Genomic DNA, 15,414 nt, shown 5'->3' with positions numbered 1-15,414 from the left:
ACTACCTTCTACTACCAGATCAGGAGAATCTCTCACTATCTTTAATAAACTCCTGAAGACAGAGCTCTTCAAAGAGCAATAACTCTCCTAACACCTCTAACACACTTACTACTTCTAACTTCTTTTCCTTTCCCCTCTTTTTTTGTCCTCTTTCTAAATAATTACATTTCTGTCCTCTTTCAGGTCCTGCTAAATGTTCCTACTTTTTGTCTTGGACTCTTAAGTCCTCTATTGCTTATGTAGCTCAGTATTTGCATCCGCTAAATGCTATGTAATGTAATGTAATTTAATATAATGCTAAGTTAATAAGAGGTTAGTAAGAGTATGCAGGCCAATGGATTCAGACTTTCTGGATTCAGACTCCCACTGCTTAAACTTAATCACTAGGGAACTCTTGACAACTACAATTTAATGCAATTCAAGAAGCCTAAATACATAAAGAAATACTTTTATCTCAAAACTAGAGCTACATCCAGACAAACCCAGACAGTAATATATATTTAAATCATCCCAAGATGACACGAGAAATTCTTTAGAAAGCATTTGGCTGCACTTGCACCACCAGCTTGTGTCCAATTAGTTTGACAAATTGAACAGACCTAAGCTTCCTTATTCCCCAGATCAAATCGCCAAATCCCAAAACTGTATTACAGTATACGCATTTCACAATGCCCACAAGCTATTGCTCATCCACTGTTTCCAACTAAATCAGGGGTATAAGAAGGAGTTCATGCTGCTTTTGTTGGAGTAACTCTTTCTCTACAGTTTCTATGCAAGAATATACAGGTCTAAGCATTAAAACAGTTTGAATTAAAATAACAAAAAACAAATTTAAAAATGCATTAAAAAGTAAAACAAAGATTTAAGAAAACCAATACAAAACAAAGTAAGATAATAAAATAAGGTGAGAATTGAAAAGTGCAGTGAACTAAAGAGCTTTAGTTAAAAGCATGAGAATCAAGTAGAGTTTTTGACCTAGATTTTGCAATTACAATTATACATTTAATTATAACATTTCTACATTCTTCTTTTTTTATTCTAGTTATGTCTATATTCTCTAAACAGATCTGCAATATATTCCAGGCAACAACTGATTTTGCTATTCATAGGTTTATATTTGAGTAACAACATTTCTCCCAAATTCCAAATAAAAATATTGTCATTTAGAGCATTTTTTTTTTGCAGAAAATGAGAAATGGCTGAAATAACAAAAAAGATGCAGAGCTTTCAGACCTGAAATAATGCAAAGAAAAGTTTTAAGAGTTCAGAAATCAATATTTGGTGAAATAACCCTGGTTTTTAATCACAGTTTTCATGTATCTTGGCATGTTCTCCTTCACCAGTCTTACACACTGCTTTTGGATAACTTTATGCCTTTACTCCTGGTGCAAAAATTCAAGCAGTTCAGTTTGGTTTGATGTCTTGTGATCATCCATCTTCCTCTTGATTATATTCCAGAGGTTTTCAATTTGGTAAAATCAAAGAAACTCATCATTTGTAAGCGATCTCTTATTAACACAAAAGTAACCCAATAGTTACTTTTACTGGTCACTAGTTACTTTTATAGTGGAGTAACTCAGTTAGTAACTCAATTGCTTTTTTGGAGAAGTAACTAGTAACTATAACATATAACATAATTATTATAATATAATTACTTTTTCAAAGTAACCCAACCCAAGTAATGCCCAACACTGTCTATTCTATAGGCAGTACTTCTTCATAGGGACTAGACAAGCTGTGTGTGTGCATCTACAGTATGTTAAGAATGGTTGCAACATAAAGAAACTCAGTGCATTAATTTCATTATCTTACTTACTTGTAACCACATTCTTGCTGGCTGGTGGTCCACGACTGTTGTTCTTCAGCACCTCCAGTTTAACCTCGTACTCTTGGCCAGGGCCCAGGCCGGACTGCTCGAAGGTGGTCTCAGGCGGGGAGAGTGAATTCAGAATCTCTCCGTTCTCCTCTTTCTGCCATTTTGCAACATAATTAAAAGTAACACAGTATAATCAATTATTTTATTAATTTAGTGTTCATTTGTATTAAGGCTGCATTACACAAATGTATCAGCTTTTCCAATAAACGTTCTCATTTTACTTAGCAAATTAACCCAACCACAAGAAAAGCAGTCGCCTCCTCTGATAGGTCTGAGGTCAGACTCCGCCTCTTTTTAAACTGCCACCAAAGCAGCATCACTATGCAGCCAAAGCTTTTGGATGAAAGCACCCAGTTGGATGAAAGTACCCAGCTTTCTTAAGAGACACCTGTGCTGACCAACCTCAACATCACAGGGAACAGAACACCATCTACCCACTTAGAGACAAAGCATGGCCAAGATCAAAAGTGCTCTCTCGGACTCCGGCTGCTGATGCAGAAGCTGCATGAACCAGGATTTGAACTAGCGACCCTTGAGCGTCAAGTGACATCATCAAAAAATAAAAAAATTCATTGTGTTTCAAGCAGACCTGAAGTTCGAATCTCAGATCACACTGCAATCAGCCCTCAGCTTCCAGAATCCGAGAGAGCACAATTTTAATTGGCTATGCTCTCTTTGCGTGGGTAGATATGCCAACACAGGCATCTGTTAGTGGATGTTTCATATCTGGGAATCCAGTGCTTTGGTGCCTTCAGTTTGAAAAGATGATTCTGGGATGATTTACATGTATCACAGGAGGCATGCACTAATCCTTATGAAACGATTGCCTGAGCAATGATTGGATAATTGGTAGAAAGTTGGTTAAAATCAGAAATACATAAAAATATATATTATGCCCACTGGTCTGGCATATGGAAGCTACTCCAGCTGTGAAAAACCAACCCAAGACAAAACAAATACCCAGTGGTTTTATACTAAGCATTTTTGAAACAATGATTGCCATTATGAATAAGGATAATGTTTACTGACTTTGGCATATGTAGCCGTATAATTTGCATGCAAATGATTCAGTTCGGTGGCTTTTCAGCAGAAAGGAACCACAAATCAGAAAATGGATATGGCTCCAGGCTGTGTGGACTCAGCAACTCTTCACCAAATGCAGGAAGAAAAAAAAATTGGAGCGATCCTGAAGAGTAAACAATTGGGACTTTTCAATCGCATTTACTTGGGTTTAAGTGCTTTACTTCAAAGTGAAGGGTTTGTTTGGCATGAGCAACCTCAAACTTGATGTATGAATGAAGCTGCCAGGTTGCGTTTGAAAGAATTTGAAAGAACTGGGTAAGGGGAGACTTGGTTTGCATGCCCTGACAGGAGCTATTTTTTGGGGTTCCTTGAAAAAGAAAATAAAGCATTGTGAAAACAGTAACCGTCCTGTTGCACATGGCCACCAGACGTGTTGCCAGAAGCTTCTTAGGAGAAAAAAAAAATAATTCTCAGACTTTCAGACAGCAGCCTTTTGCATATTGGCACCACTCAACTATTTTCCACAGGATACTCTTACAGTTTCCCCTTTGGAACAATTACTGGCTAACAGAAGGCCCATTTCATATTACAGTACATATACAGCTACTGCAGCAGATTTCAGGCTTATGCTAGGCTCTGCTGAGTAGACCAGATTCTACTGGTAGCTTTATTCAGATGGTTTAGATTGGTCCTTGATCCTTGACGGTCACAGTGGTTGAAAAGTCGATTATCCCAAGTCATAACCAGCTAGTTAATTGGCTCTTGATTGCATTTAATTTTGGCCTTGCTTAGTCATGCTGGTTTTACAATAATGCTAGGATTTTACTACAGAGTATAAGTGCTCTGCTGAAAAATCCACCTTAAGACCGTCCTATGCTGGATTTAGATGGTCAAAGGTGGTTGAAAAGATAGCTGTCCAGGTGAAACCAGTTGGTTAACAAGTTTTTGATCATTCTGGTTGACCAGCTTGGTCAACACTGGTTGACTAACTTGGTCAACATTGGTTGACTAGCTTGGTCAACACTGGTTGACTAACTTGGTCAACACTGGTATACTAGCTTGGTCAACACTGGTTGACTAACTTGGTCAGCACTGGTTGTTAAGCTTGGTCAACACTGGTTGTTGGTCAGGTTGGTCATTCTAAGAGACCAATCAAACTTAAGCCAAAAAAAAAACATACTTTATGCTAGCCACGCTAGGTCCCCTCATAGGAAGTATAAGTATAGGTTTAAGGATGCTTAGGGTTCAGCCTAGGATCTACATGAAAGGTAAAAATCTTAGTGTAAATTCTGTACTATTCCAATGGTTTATAGAAAACAAAATCTTTCTAACCTTTCTATGCTAGGAGTTCACACTAATAAAAAAAAGAGGCAGGCCATAGAATAGGACCTTTTTTATTTTTATGTAGCTCACCATGTTTGTTCTTCTGCCGTTTTTCTATTTCAGAGAAATCATGTCTACTGAGAAAGTCTTACTGAGAAAGTCTTAGTAGGCTGGCTGGTACCATTCTAGGTTTTAGAAGAAAAAAGTTTTTTTCACTACGGTGGAGGTTCTCCCAGGTGTAAAGGCTAAATTGCTATAAGTCCAAACTTTGGTCTATGATTTGCAATATAACATATAAGACTTACCGTGTTCCTAAAGATAAGATTCCATCCATCAAAGGGGATGTTCAGAGGATCCCACTGAACCTCTACTGATGTCTCTCTGACAGATTTAAACTTCAGGCCCTCAGGCTCAGGAAGATCTAAGAAAGGTGGTCAAGAGTGATATTACAAAAAGACAGTATTTAATATCACACCAGTATACTAGTACTACTACTTCTACAGAAAACCAAATACATCTAATCTTTGTAACTGGATAAAGGATTTGTAACTGACAACGACTTACGTGTTGCCACTCTGGCGCTGACTGGCACGCTCATCTTGTTTTTCAAAACAGCATAAACACTGATCAGGTACTCTACTCCTGGTTCAAGCTCCCGGATAGTGGCAGATCGTTTGTCTCCAGCTACTCGCATATCCAACTCCAGACCACCAGGGGCAGTAGGCACGTAGGTGACTAGGTACTCGGTCACCTGCACCTCGTTAACCCAGGATACATCCACTGTGTCTGGGGTGACTTCGGTCACGGTCAGATCTCTTGGTGGGGTGACTGTGGTGAGCAGAAACAGAAATAGAACATTGAACCATTAAACCCCTTAAACCTTGTGTTTATTGTTCAGCTATTACGCCTAGTGCAAAAACAACTGTGAATATTTTTTAAGTATATTAGGGTGAGCAATTCTTGGGGAGTCCCACAGGCTTTTATTCTGGGGAAAAGGCCAATTCATCAAATTACACTGTAGTCTAAGACATTGCTGCAAAGCAGACCATAGCAACTGTGATATCAGGTAAGTTTGGATATGTTGACACAGTCTAAAGGATAGTTCTTGTTTCTAAATGATGTAGTAAGCTACAATCTTGTTTTTCATTAGACAGCAATGATATGCACCAAAGAACTGACTTACTTTCAGAGCAGTCTTCTCCAGTGAAGCCCAGTTCGCAGATACACATGCCATTCAGGCAGCGACCTTGGTTATTGCAGTTGTCTGGGCAGGTAAGTTCCGAGCAATCAATTCCAGTGTAGCCTTCGAAGCAGACGCACTTGCCGTCATCGCAGAAGCCACGGTCCAGGCAGTTGTTGGGACACGTCTTCTCACTGCAGTCCTCTCCGGTAAAGCCCTCATCGCACAAACACTGACCATTCAGACAGCGACCTCGGTTGTGGCAGTTATTAAGGCAGGTCAGCTCGCTGCAGTCTTTGCCTGTGAAGCCAGTGTGGCAGACACACTTGCCATCCACGCATTCACCACGGCCGTGGCAGTCATTGGGACAGGTCTTAATGCCGCAGTCTTCCCCAGTGAAGCCTTTGTTGCAGACGCACTGACCGTCCACACAGTGACCTCGGTTGTGGCAGTTGTTGGGACACGTCTTTTCACTGCAGTCTTCGCCAGTAAAGCCCTCGTTACAGACGCACTGACCGTTCACGCAGCGACCTCGGTTATGGCAGTTGTTAGGGCAGGTCAGCTCACTGCAATCCTTGCCTGTGAATCCAACATGGCAGGTGCATTTGCCATCCACACATTCGCCACGGCCATGGCAGTCATTAGGACAGGTCTTGATGCTGCAGTCTTCACCTGTGAAACCTTGGTGGCAAACGCACTGCCCGTCCACACAGCGCCCACGGTTATGGCAGTCGTTGAGACAGGACAGCTCAGAGCAATCGTCGCCTTGAAACCCAGCCTCGCATATGCACTCGCCATTTACGCATTTCCCTCTATCGTTGCAGTTCTCTGGGCAGGACAGTTCACTACAGTCTTCGCCTTGGAAGCCAGGATCACAGATGCATCTGCCGTTGAAGCAGTGGCCTCGCTGACTGCAGTCATTGAGACAAGTCAACTTGGAACAGTCTTCTCCGGTGTAGCCAAAGTTGCATACGCACTGACCATTCAAACAAATTCCCTTGTTGTTGCAGTTCCCTGGACAGGTAACCTCACCACAGTCCTCCCCAGCGAATCCCTCGTCGCAGTAGCAGGTACCATTGATGCAACGGCCTCGGTCGAAGCAGTCGTTGGGGCAGATAAGCTCAGAGCAGTCGAATCCGGTCCAGGGCTCATCGCAGACACATTCGCTGTCCACACAGCGCCCCCTACCTAGGCAGTTGTTGAGACAGTTGGTCATAGAGCAGTCCTCCCCCACGAAACCTTCCTCGCAGATGCAAGAACCGTCAATGCACTCTCCATATTCCCCACAGTCTACAGGGCACAGTTCAATTCCACAGTCCTCTCCACCGAAACCCTCAAAGCAGATGCACTTCCCGTCCACACAGCGGCCTTGATCCTGGCAGAAATTGGGGCAGTCAGGCTCAGAGCAGTTGACCCCCTTCCAGCCAGGCTCGCATACACAGCTACAGGTGTCTGTGCTGTAGTTGCCTCGACCACTGCAGTACGGCTTGGTTGTGACTTCGCCTAGAAAACAGAAAAAAAACCTTCAGGTTATGAAATCATAGCCTTCAAACTCATCTTCCCAAAAAGTTGAGATTCCCAAATCCCATATTTGCAAATCCCATAGATTATTTTTTTTATTCACAATATAACATAAAATCTGATCATACATCAGATCAGTGGAAAATGAGACATTTTACCATTTCATCAAAACTATTTAGAAGATTGTATTATTTATTGCTAATGATGGGATATCCAGTCAAGTCTTCTTTAACATTTTTCTTACATTGTTCTAAATTTTTTGATACAGTTATTTGCAGATGCATGTGAACCTCTGCCCATCTTTGTTTCCGAGAGACTCTGCCTCTTTAAAATGCTCTTTTTACCCTATAAAAGGAAACTAGTTTCAAATTGCTCATAATGCAGTTTTTTTATTTTGGTAACACTTACATTTCCAGCCTTTTGTTGCCCTGTCTTAACTTTACATACATTTATTTCTTTTTTACACAGGTTCTCAGCTTTTTAGGAATTGGGACTATACAAAGAAGACAGTAACAAAGAAGACGCCAATGACAGGAAGATTTACAGTGTCAGGATCAAACAGTATAAAGATAATACCTTCAAAGGGTGCGGCAACAAAACCGTTAAATCCGTGAAGCTTATATCGCATTTAGACTCACCTGTAACCTGAGCTCCACAGCAACCAGCCCCGTTGCCGCACTGCTCCCTCAGGCTAGACACCTCCGCCTCCAGCATCTCCAGCCTATTCAGGAGGTCCTTCAGATCTGGCAGCTGGTTGTTGCATCCGCAGGCCTGCTTGGGGATGTTGATCCGGTGGGTGAAAACGATCTGGTTCTCGCCGTCCACAGTGTGCTCCATGTGCTGTTCAGACGGGACCGACCTGGGCTTCATTTCAGATCCTCCGGGTGAGTCTAGGTCCACTGAACAAAGGGATCCGGATGGAACGTTGATGTTGTAGACGTGGTTAAAGACCACTGGCTGGTCTGGATTGGGTAAGGTCATATTCTCTGTTTTGGGAGGCAGGAGGGATTCCCTGCGGTGCCGGATCACTCTCTTGACGAGGCCGGCTCTAGAAATGTCCAGCAGGATGACCAAAGCCACACAGGCCAGAAGTAGGCCTCGCATCCCCATGATGACGCACTCTCAGTGAGGTTTGGAGAATTCCCTTTTCCTGATGAATTGGATTGAACCTTATTCCTGGAATAGAAAGAAGAAATTGAGGAATTAATATTTGTACAGATTCGTCAAAGACACAGATTTGTGATTAAGATCTTAATTAGGGATGCACTGAAATAAGCAAATACTGAACACATTTTGCACGTTTTTATCCATTGAATACATTAAACACATGCTAACAGCCAGGTAAATGATGCTATGCCAACAGACACACCCGCTGACCTGAGCTTGGTGGGAGTGAGTCGAAGCCTCTATGCTAACAGCCAGGTTAAAGATGCTATGCCAACAGACACACCTGCTGACCTGAGCTTGGTGGAAGTGAGGGTAAGCCTCTATGCTACCAGCCAGGTAAATGATGCTATGCCAACAGACACACCCGCTGATCTGAGCTTGGTGGGAGTAAGTCGAAGCCTCTATGCTAACAGCCAGGTAAATGATGCTATGCCAACAGACACACCCGCTGATCTGAGCTTTGTGGGAGTAAGTCGAAGCCTCTATGCTAACAGCCAGGTAAATGATGCTATGCCAACAGACATAGCCTCTGGCCTTGGCTGGGTTTAAGGCAAGATGCTAACAGTTTTTCTGAGCTAGATAATGACTTTGTAGCTTATAAAGCCTTCCATTAAATATTGTCTCATCTTGGATCATCTTCGGAATGAGGAATGAGATCAAGCTTAAATTAAGTAGAAGTGACAAGGTTATTTAAAATGTAATACAATTCTAGTACAATTCTAAATGTTATCATATAATATTTTACTTTTTATGTCCATTGCACTGGAATCCTGTGTTTACCATTGTTACTATTGACCTTTTTACGTCACAAACATCACATGATTAAACCAAACAAACAAGATTAAAGTGTTTTAAATTAGATCAAACACGTTTTAAAAAAGCCCCTACATTTCTTTCTTGGCTAGAGTGCTGTCTTGCCATACTACAGCTGTTGTTTTTTTACATTTGTAAATGTCTTATGTGATGGACAGCAGGTCTTAATTAGTGTTATGTGCAACAAAACATTAAAATAAAAGACAAAACAACATGATGTCCACTGTAATGGACGCAGGGTCTGAAAGGGTTAAAATGTAAGGAGTAGAAAGAACAGATAATTGTGAGAAAAGAGTAGAAATAAAAAAAATCGTCTGAAAAATATTTTAGTATTTAGTATAGATAATTATAATTTCTACTTAGGTAAGATAAGAAGGTATTTGTGCTTTGTTATTTGACACTTTGGTTATACTATTGTATACTATTTTTTTACTGCATAAATCAAGTTGCCGCTCCCATTTCATTTAGCCGTTTTAGTCAAATTATAATTTTTATCCTGTGCCAAACAAACATATATAATCATATACTGTATGTTTCTAATGTCCTGTAATAAAGATACAATACATTACATTACTCACAATCAAATAGGGTTTAAAAAGTAGTTTTTTGTGTGTGCTTTACCTCGCTCTGCCTCCAGCCTAGTTATTATTCACACTGTTTTCGCCTGTCTTTTTTACTGCGTTTACCATGAAAAATCATACTGTGATAACAATAAAAAATACAATTAATCGCACAGCCCTAGTAAACATGCTGAATGGGAGAACTCAACCATATTGCTGAGGATCAAATTCCAGAAAAACAACACTCGACAGCTCATCAGGGAGCATCCCCCGCGCCGCACGGTGTCAAAACATCCCCGCAAAAGCAATTAACCTTACATAACTGCCTGTAAAAGGAGAACATCTCCATACATTATCGGGTTGCCACAAGTTGTATCAGCCGCGCACAGCACTCGGCAGGGGAGACGCGAGTCTCGGAGGGTTAACTCTACACTCTACCACACTTTCCCTGCCCCGCGTTTCTCCGGGGAGCGCCTGCGGCAATTAAAGACAGAGCAGGAATCTGTGACCTTGTGCTCGAATGCGTATTTCTTGACGGTGTTTACTGTGACAGGCTGCCGCGATCACAGCGCCGGCAACACCTGCATCTCGGGAGCTGTTTCCTCTCTCTCTCCACTGACATGGCAGCCCATAACCCAAGCTGACAGATTAATACTGGTCTACGGAAGACATCTGCACTGCCTTCCAGAACATGGTAGATCTGGATCTGCTCTAGTTGCAAAAAAAAAATAAAATAATAATAATAATAACAATAAAATAGAACACACTACCAGCTCTCTCTAGACTGTCATGTAGTCTCACATAGGAACATATATAGAGAAAATATTTCGGTAACACTTTCTATAAATGTCATCTTTATAAGACTCTATAACTACATTCATAATATATTATAATGCATTCATAAGGCATTATAAACATGGCTATAAATACTTAAATGCTTGAAAAAATGCATAACCCACTATAGCCATGTTTATTAAGCATGATGACTTGTGATTGTATATTTTGTCATGTTCCTACTTTTTACAATTGTTATCCTATATCCACAAGGCAAATTGTCTATGTTATCAAAAAGTCTCAAAAGGAAAAAGAAAAAAAAAAAACATTTTTAACACTTTTTTTGCATGTTATGTCTATAAGACTCTAAAAACACATTTAAAACATATAATAATGAATTCCAAAAGGCATTATAAACATGGCGATAAATATTTATAAAGATGAATAACCCATCATATCCAAGTTTAATATGCATTATGAATTGTGATTATAATGCATTAATAGCTGTGTTTATAACATGTTATACGTCAATACCAAGCAACTCAGTTATGCATTATAACGACTGAAAAGGCTGCATATTTTTGTCTTGAATATAATATTAAATAGTCACTTATAGTGTATTATAACATTGTGCATTTCAAGTAAAGTGACAGACTTTTATCATGGATGGGACAAGATTATTAATGATAGATAGATTTATACTACTTTAACATACATAGTATAAACACAGCTTATAAGGTATTATGACCACAATTCATAATAATACAATAATAAACATGGCTATAATGTGTTTATAATGTGCAGTTTTATAAATATTTATAACCATGCGTATAATGCCTTATGAATGCATTATAATGTGTTATGACTATGTTTATAGAGTCACATATACACGACATTCATAGAAAATTGCATTTAATTTCTTTGATACATTTTTACACGTTAATTCTGGCTCCAAATTAAACAGAGCTCACTGTAAAAAAATCGTACTTTTTTGAATGATGATATGCCTTTTTGCAAATGTTTCTAAAAGGGGAACGTCAAGATTTTTTCCTTTGTAAAAAAATAGAAGGAAAATAACAGCAGTACTTATTTTTTGCAGGGCTCAGGAGGCATGTTCTTATTTTTAGGAGCAGTGGCCTGCTGGAAAATGAATTACAGTGAAATGGAGCCAGCTGTAAAACCCTTTAGAATGTGTGAACGAGACACTAGACATGTATTTCTGAACAAGTTCCAAAAGGAAAGCTGATTTTTTTTTATCTTATATCCACATGGTTGGGTTAAGTCTCGACCCTAACAGCAGGGTCAGTGGAAATTTCCACTAGAGATTATTCTATTCCCTGTAGGTACTGTACATTACATTATTTGAATCTTTTTCCTTGTCCTTTCATGAGCATGTTAAAACCAGTGTTTAACCTCAGTTACAAGATAACACCTCACTACTTGCACAGTACACAGGTGTGGGCATTCCCAAAATGTCACATGAGGTAACACTGTGGGACTGTGGGATCTTACACCCTGTGTAAGACACGTCATGATACTCATTGCTATCTTACACCCCACCAACAATATGTCTATTTTGAAGCCTTCCGCCTGCTTCGTTTAAATATTCTGAATATATCCACGCTGATTGGACGAGGTGGTTTGGAGGTGAAGTGTGTTGAGGTAAATTTCTGGCAAACCGCAACAGTATCTTGGCAACACAAGAAAACATAGCTGCACCACTGACTGAATACCCCCTAGACAGACGTCAACAGTCAGACGTTAATTGCTATCTTGGCAGTTAATTGTCAACACAGGTGCATCCCTACTTAATATTCATATATAATGGAAACTTTACATCATCAATAAATAGAATACAAAATCGTCTTCTGTCTTACGTATGTCTATTTGTGTCCTTGTTGTATTGTACATATAGTGTCCCCCATTCTTTTATATTATATATCTTATTTTCACCCCCTCCATCACTACTGCACTATTGTCTTCTGTCTCACGTATGTCTATTGGTGTCCTTGTTGTATTGTAAATATAGTGTCTCCCATTCTTTTATATTTTATATCTATTTTTTGCACTTGCTGTAACTTTTGGGAAGGACGGTAACGTAATTTAAATTCTCTGTATGTCCTGTACATATGCAGTATTGGCAATAAAACTACTTGACTTGACTTGACATCAATGTTATGTATTCTATATTCTACATCCTCTCATGCCTGCTTCACCTGGGGGAGCTTTGGTGGATGCAAGGCATGAACAAGAAGGTCAGTTTCCACTACTAAACGAAACTTTGGACACCTCTAGAAGTGCTGCGCTGTTAAAATAGCAATCCGCCAAAGTCGGAGCCCATCTGGCTCTTAATGGGTATGACAAGGGAATGGCAAGAGAATTGCACATTGTGCCCAAAACACACCCATGCTTAATTAAGATAATTTTTCACATTTTGAGCTGTGTAAGGTGTACTTTTCCCGTCTTTACGAAAGCAAAGACACACTGGCACACCCTAAATCACCCTGCACGGTGCAAAATTTATGGCTCACATAAAGATATTTTAAAATAACGCACTATGTGATTAATGTACACAATGCAATTTGAATGCCTTTTGATCCATGACATTGAATAATCTGCAATAAATTAATAAATATGTGTTCATGTTGTTCTCATTATGAAGCATTGGCTTGTTGAAGCCTATAACTATCATTTGTTGCAAAAATAAAGATAAAATAAGAACTAAAAAAAAAAAGGAAAAGACTTGATGGTGACAACTTATTATATTTCCATATATTTCTATACATCTATAACAAACTTATATTTCTTTTCTCATATGAGGTAACCAGCACCTGCACTAGACAAAGAAGCACAAAAAATACTGATGAAAGACATTAAGGAGAGAGAGGAAGAGAAGATGTTTTCATTTTAGATATTATTATGCTACATATATTTACGCCTGTGTGAGCAGCTGTGAAAGGAGGTAATAACTGGTGTTTTCACTGGAACATGGTGTGGTGGTGGTGGAGGAGGAGTGGGGGGTGGGGTGTGGTTGTGAAGGGGAGGGGAAACATGCTGTGATATTTCAGGTTCATATAAAACGTTTCTGGCTACATGGACAAAATCCATGCACTGTTTAGAGCCAAATACAAATAAATTATGAACTATTATGAATATTTTGATACCAAAATATATATCAAAACATTTTCAAAAACTCAATACTGAGGACAATGACTTTTATGTGTCTGGTCCTTCACCCACTTTAACTGGATTAGTTACACACTCTGTAGTGAAGTGTGTTGTTGAGTCAAATGTTCTTTAAGCGTTGACAGTATTTGCTTAAAAAAAATATATGTTGTCAATATAATTCGAAGATAAAATATCCTAATATTACCCACTAATTTAAAGTGTGTATTGTGGAGTTCCACAGGGTTTAATCCTAGGGTCTTTTAAAAACTGTATTTGACCCATTTATGGCAGTCAAATAAAGAAGTTATGAAAAGAACAAAGTGTGGCCCTCAATTCATGACCTGTAATTAATAAGGACATGGAATACCAAAGTAAAAAATGACAGGATTTACTTACATTTTCCTTATATCCTGTTATTTTCAACATTAGACAACATCTGTTATAAATTATATTTTTAACATGTTTAGTTTAACACTGGATGTTTTATATTACATGTTTATATGGCGTTAGCCAATGTATTGTGCTAATAGTCAATTAATAGTACTAATGCACTACATACTACTATTTTAAATTTGAATCTGAAATGTTTTACCATATATTGCGATATTCCACAGGGTTCAATCTTAGGACTTATAAAGCTGATGTTAATTACAGCAATAAAATGTAGTGTAGTTATGAGAAGAACAAGGTGTGGCCTTGACTTAATGGTCTGTAAGGTTATTAATAAGAATAAAGAAAAAAAAAACTTAAATTTCCCCTATATCATGTCGTTAAACATTGGATAAAATATGCTATATTTACACAGTGTATTTTTAAAATTCCATTCTCTAATGCCTTGTGTTTAATTCATGCCGCCTTTTGTTTACTATTCTGTTAATATGTCCTAATAAATACTATTGGGCAATATTTAATCAATGGTTAAGTAATTAAATGGTTTAAATACAGGGTCTAAAAGGGGTTAATATGATCAAGTATATTGAAGTAATTCCATTATCCAGTGCCATGTGTTTAATCCATTATACCTTATATATTTAATATTCAGTTAATAGTTTTAATGCATTAATAAATACTATTGTGAATTATTTACTGTATTAACTGTAATGGGTTAGCATAACTTGCACAACTTGGAGTTCCACAGAGTTCAATATTGGGGCCCAAATCAATGGTGAATATAACAGTAAAGTGTATCCTTAAATATATGGTCTAAAAGGGGTTAATATGATCAAGTATATTGAAATAATGCCATTATCCAATGCAATGTGTTTAATCATTTATACCTTATATATTTAATATTCAGTTAATAGTTTTAATGCATTAATAAAAAAAAAAACTATTGTGACTAGTATTGTGTTTAATAACTGTAACCCTGCTGGGCAGGGACCTCCCAGCACTGATGCCACACACTTGAAAAACCTCAGCTCAAAAAAGAGGATATTTTTTATACAGCCGTGCCCTTACGTTTGTAATACCAATGTTCAACCACAAGACCACTCGAGACTTTACTTTGTATTTGTTTTTTTGGTTGCACAACTTGGAGTTCCACTAGGTTCAATCTTGGGGCCTAAAAAACTAATGGCATATATGAAAGTAAAACAGTAAAATTTAAAAGTGGTGTTTTTAAATACAGGTACTACCAACATTCATATTCATATTTAAATTGATATGATGCCATTGGCCAGTGCAATGTCCAATGCTATCCATTCATTCAATGTTTAGTTTAGTTGAATTAGAATCCTAATACACTGATACTAATACTACTGTTGTGAATAAATAAATATATATGGTTTGTGTTGTTATTTCCTCAAGGTTCCTCAAGGCTCAATCTTGGGGCGTATACAACTGATGTTAATAATGACCTATTATGGGTTAAAATGACCCATAAAAGAACATGATCTTACAATAGATAAAACATTTTTTTTTATTTTTCTTCATATCATTTCTCTTTCAACCAAAAAAAAAAACAAAACAAGAAGTGATAGTGATTCAATGGTACATGAATCTTCTTCCCA

General features: G+C 38.4%; 1 protein-coding gene across 4 annotated transcripts in view; it reads right to left on the bottom strand.

The window, feature by feature from the left end:
- tncb (tenascin Cb) overlaps window positions 1-15,414 on the bottom strand; it is a 182,505-nt gene that overhangs the window by 46,847 nt on the left and 120,244 nt on the right. For all 4 annotated transcript variants that reach the window (XM_049470312.1, XM_049470311.1, XM_049470314.1 and 1 more), the window contains exons 2-6: window positions 7,562-8,099; window positions 5,406-6,905; window positions 4,787-5,050; window positions 4,528-4,643; window positions 1,817-1,970 (exon numbers count right to left, since the gene is read on the bottom strand). In XM_049470312.1, the coding sequence (XP_049326269.1) occupies window positions 1,817-1,970; window positions 4,528-4,643; window positions 4,787-5,050; window positions 5,406-6,905; window positions 7,562-8,033 (2,506 nt within the window). In that variant the 5' untranslated portion in view covers window positions 8,034-8,099. The remainder of the gene's footprint in view (window positions 1-1,816; window positions 1,971-4,527; window positions 4,644-4,786; window positions 5,051-5,405; window positions 6,906-7,561; window positions 8,100-15,414) is intronic.

Source organism: Astyanax mexicanus, chromosome 22 (genome assembly GCF_023375975.1).
Source record: "Astyanax mexicanus isolate ESR-SI-001 chromosome 22, AstMex3_surface, whole genome shotgun sequence".
Lineage (NCBI taxonomy): Eukaryota > Metazoa > Chordata > Actinopteri > Characiformes > Acestrorhamphidae > Astyanax > Astyanax mexicanus.
Note: the sequence above shows the minus strand (reverse complement) of the source record. Positions and strands in the feature narration are given on the sequence as shown.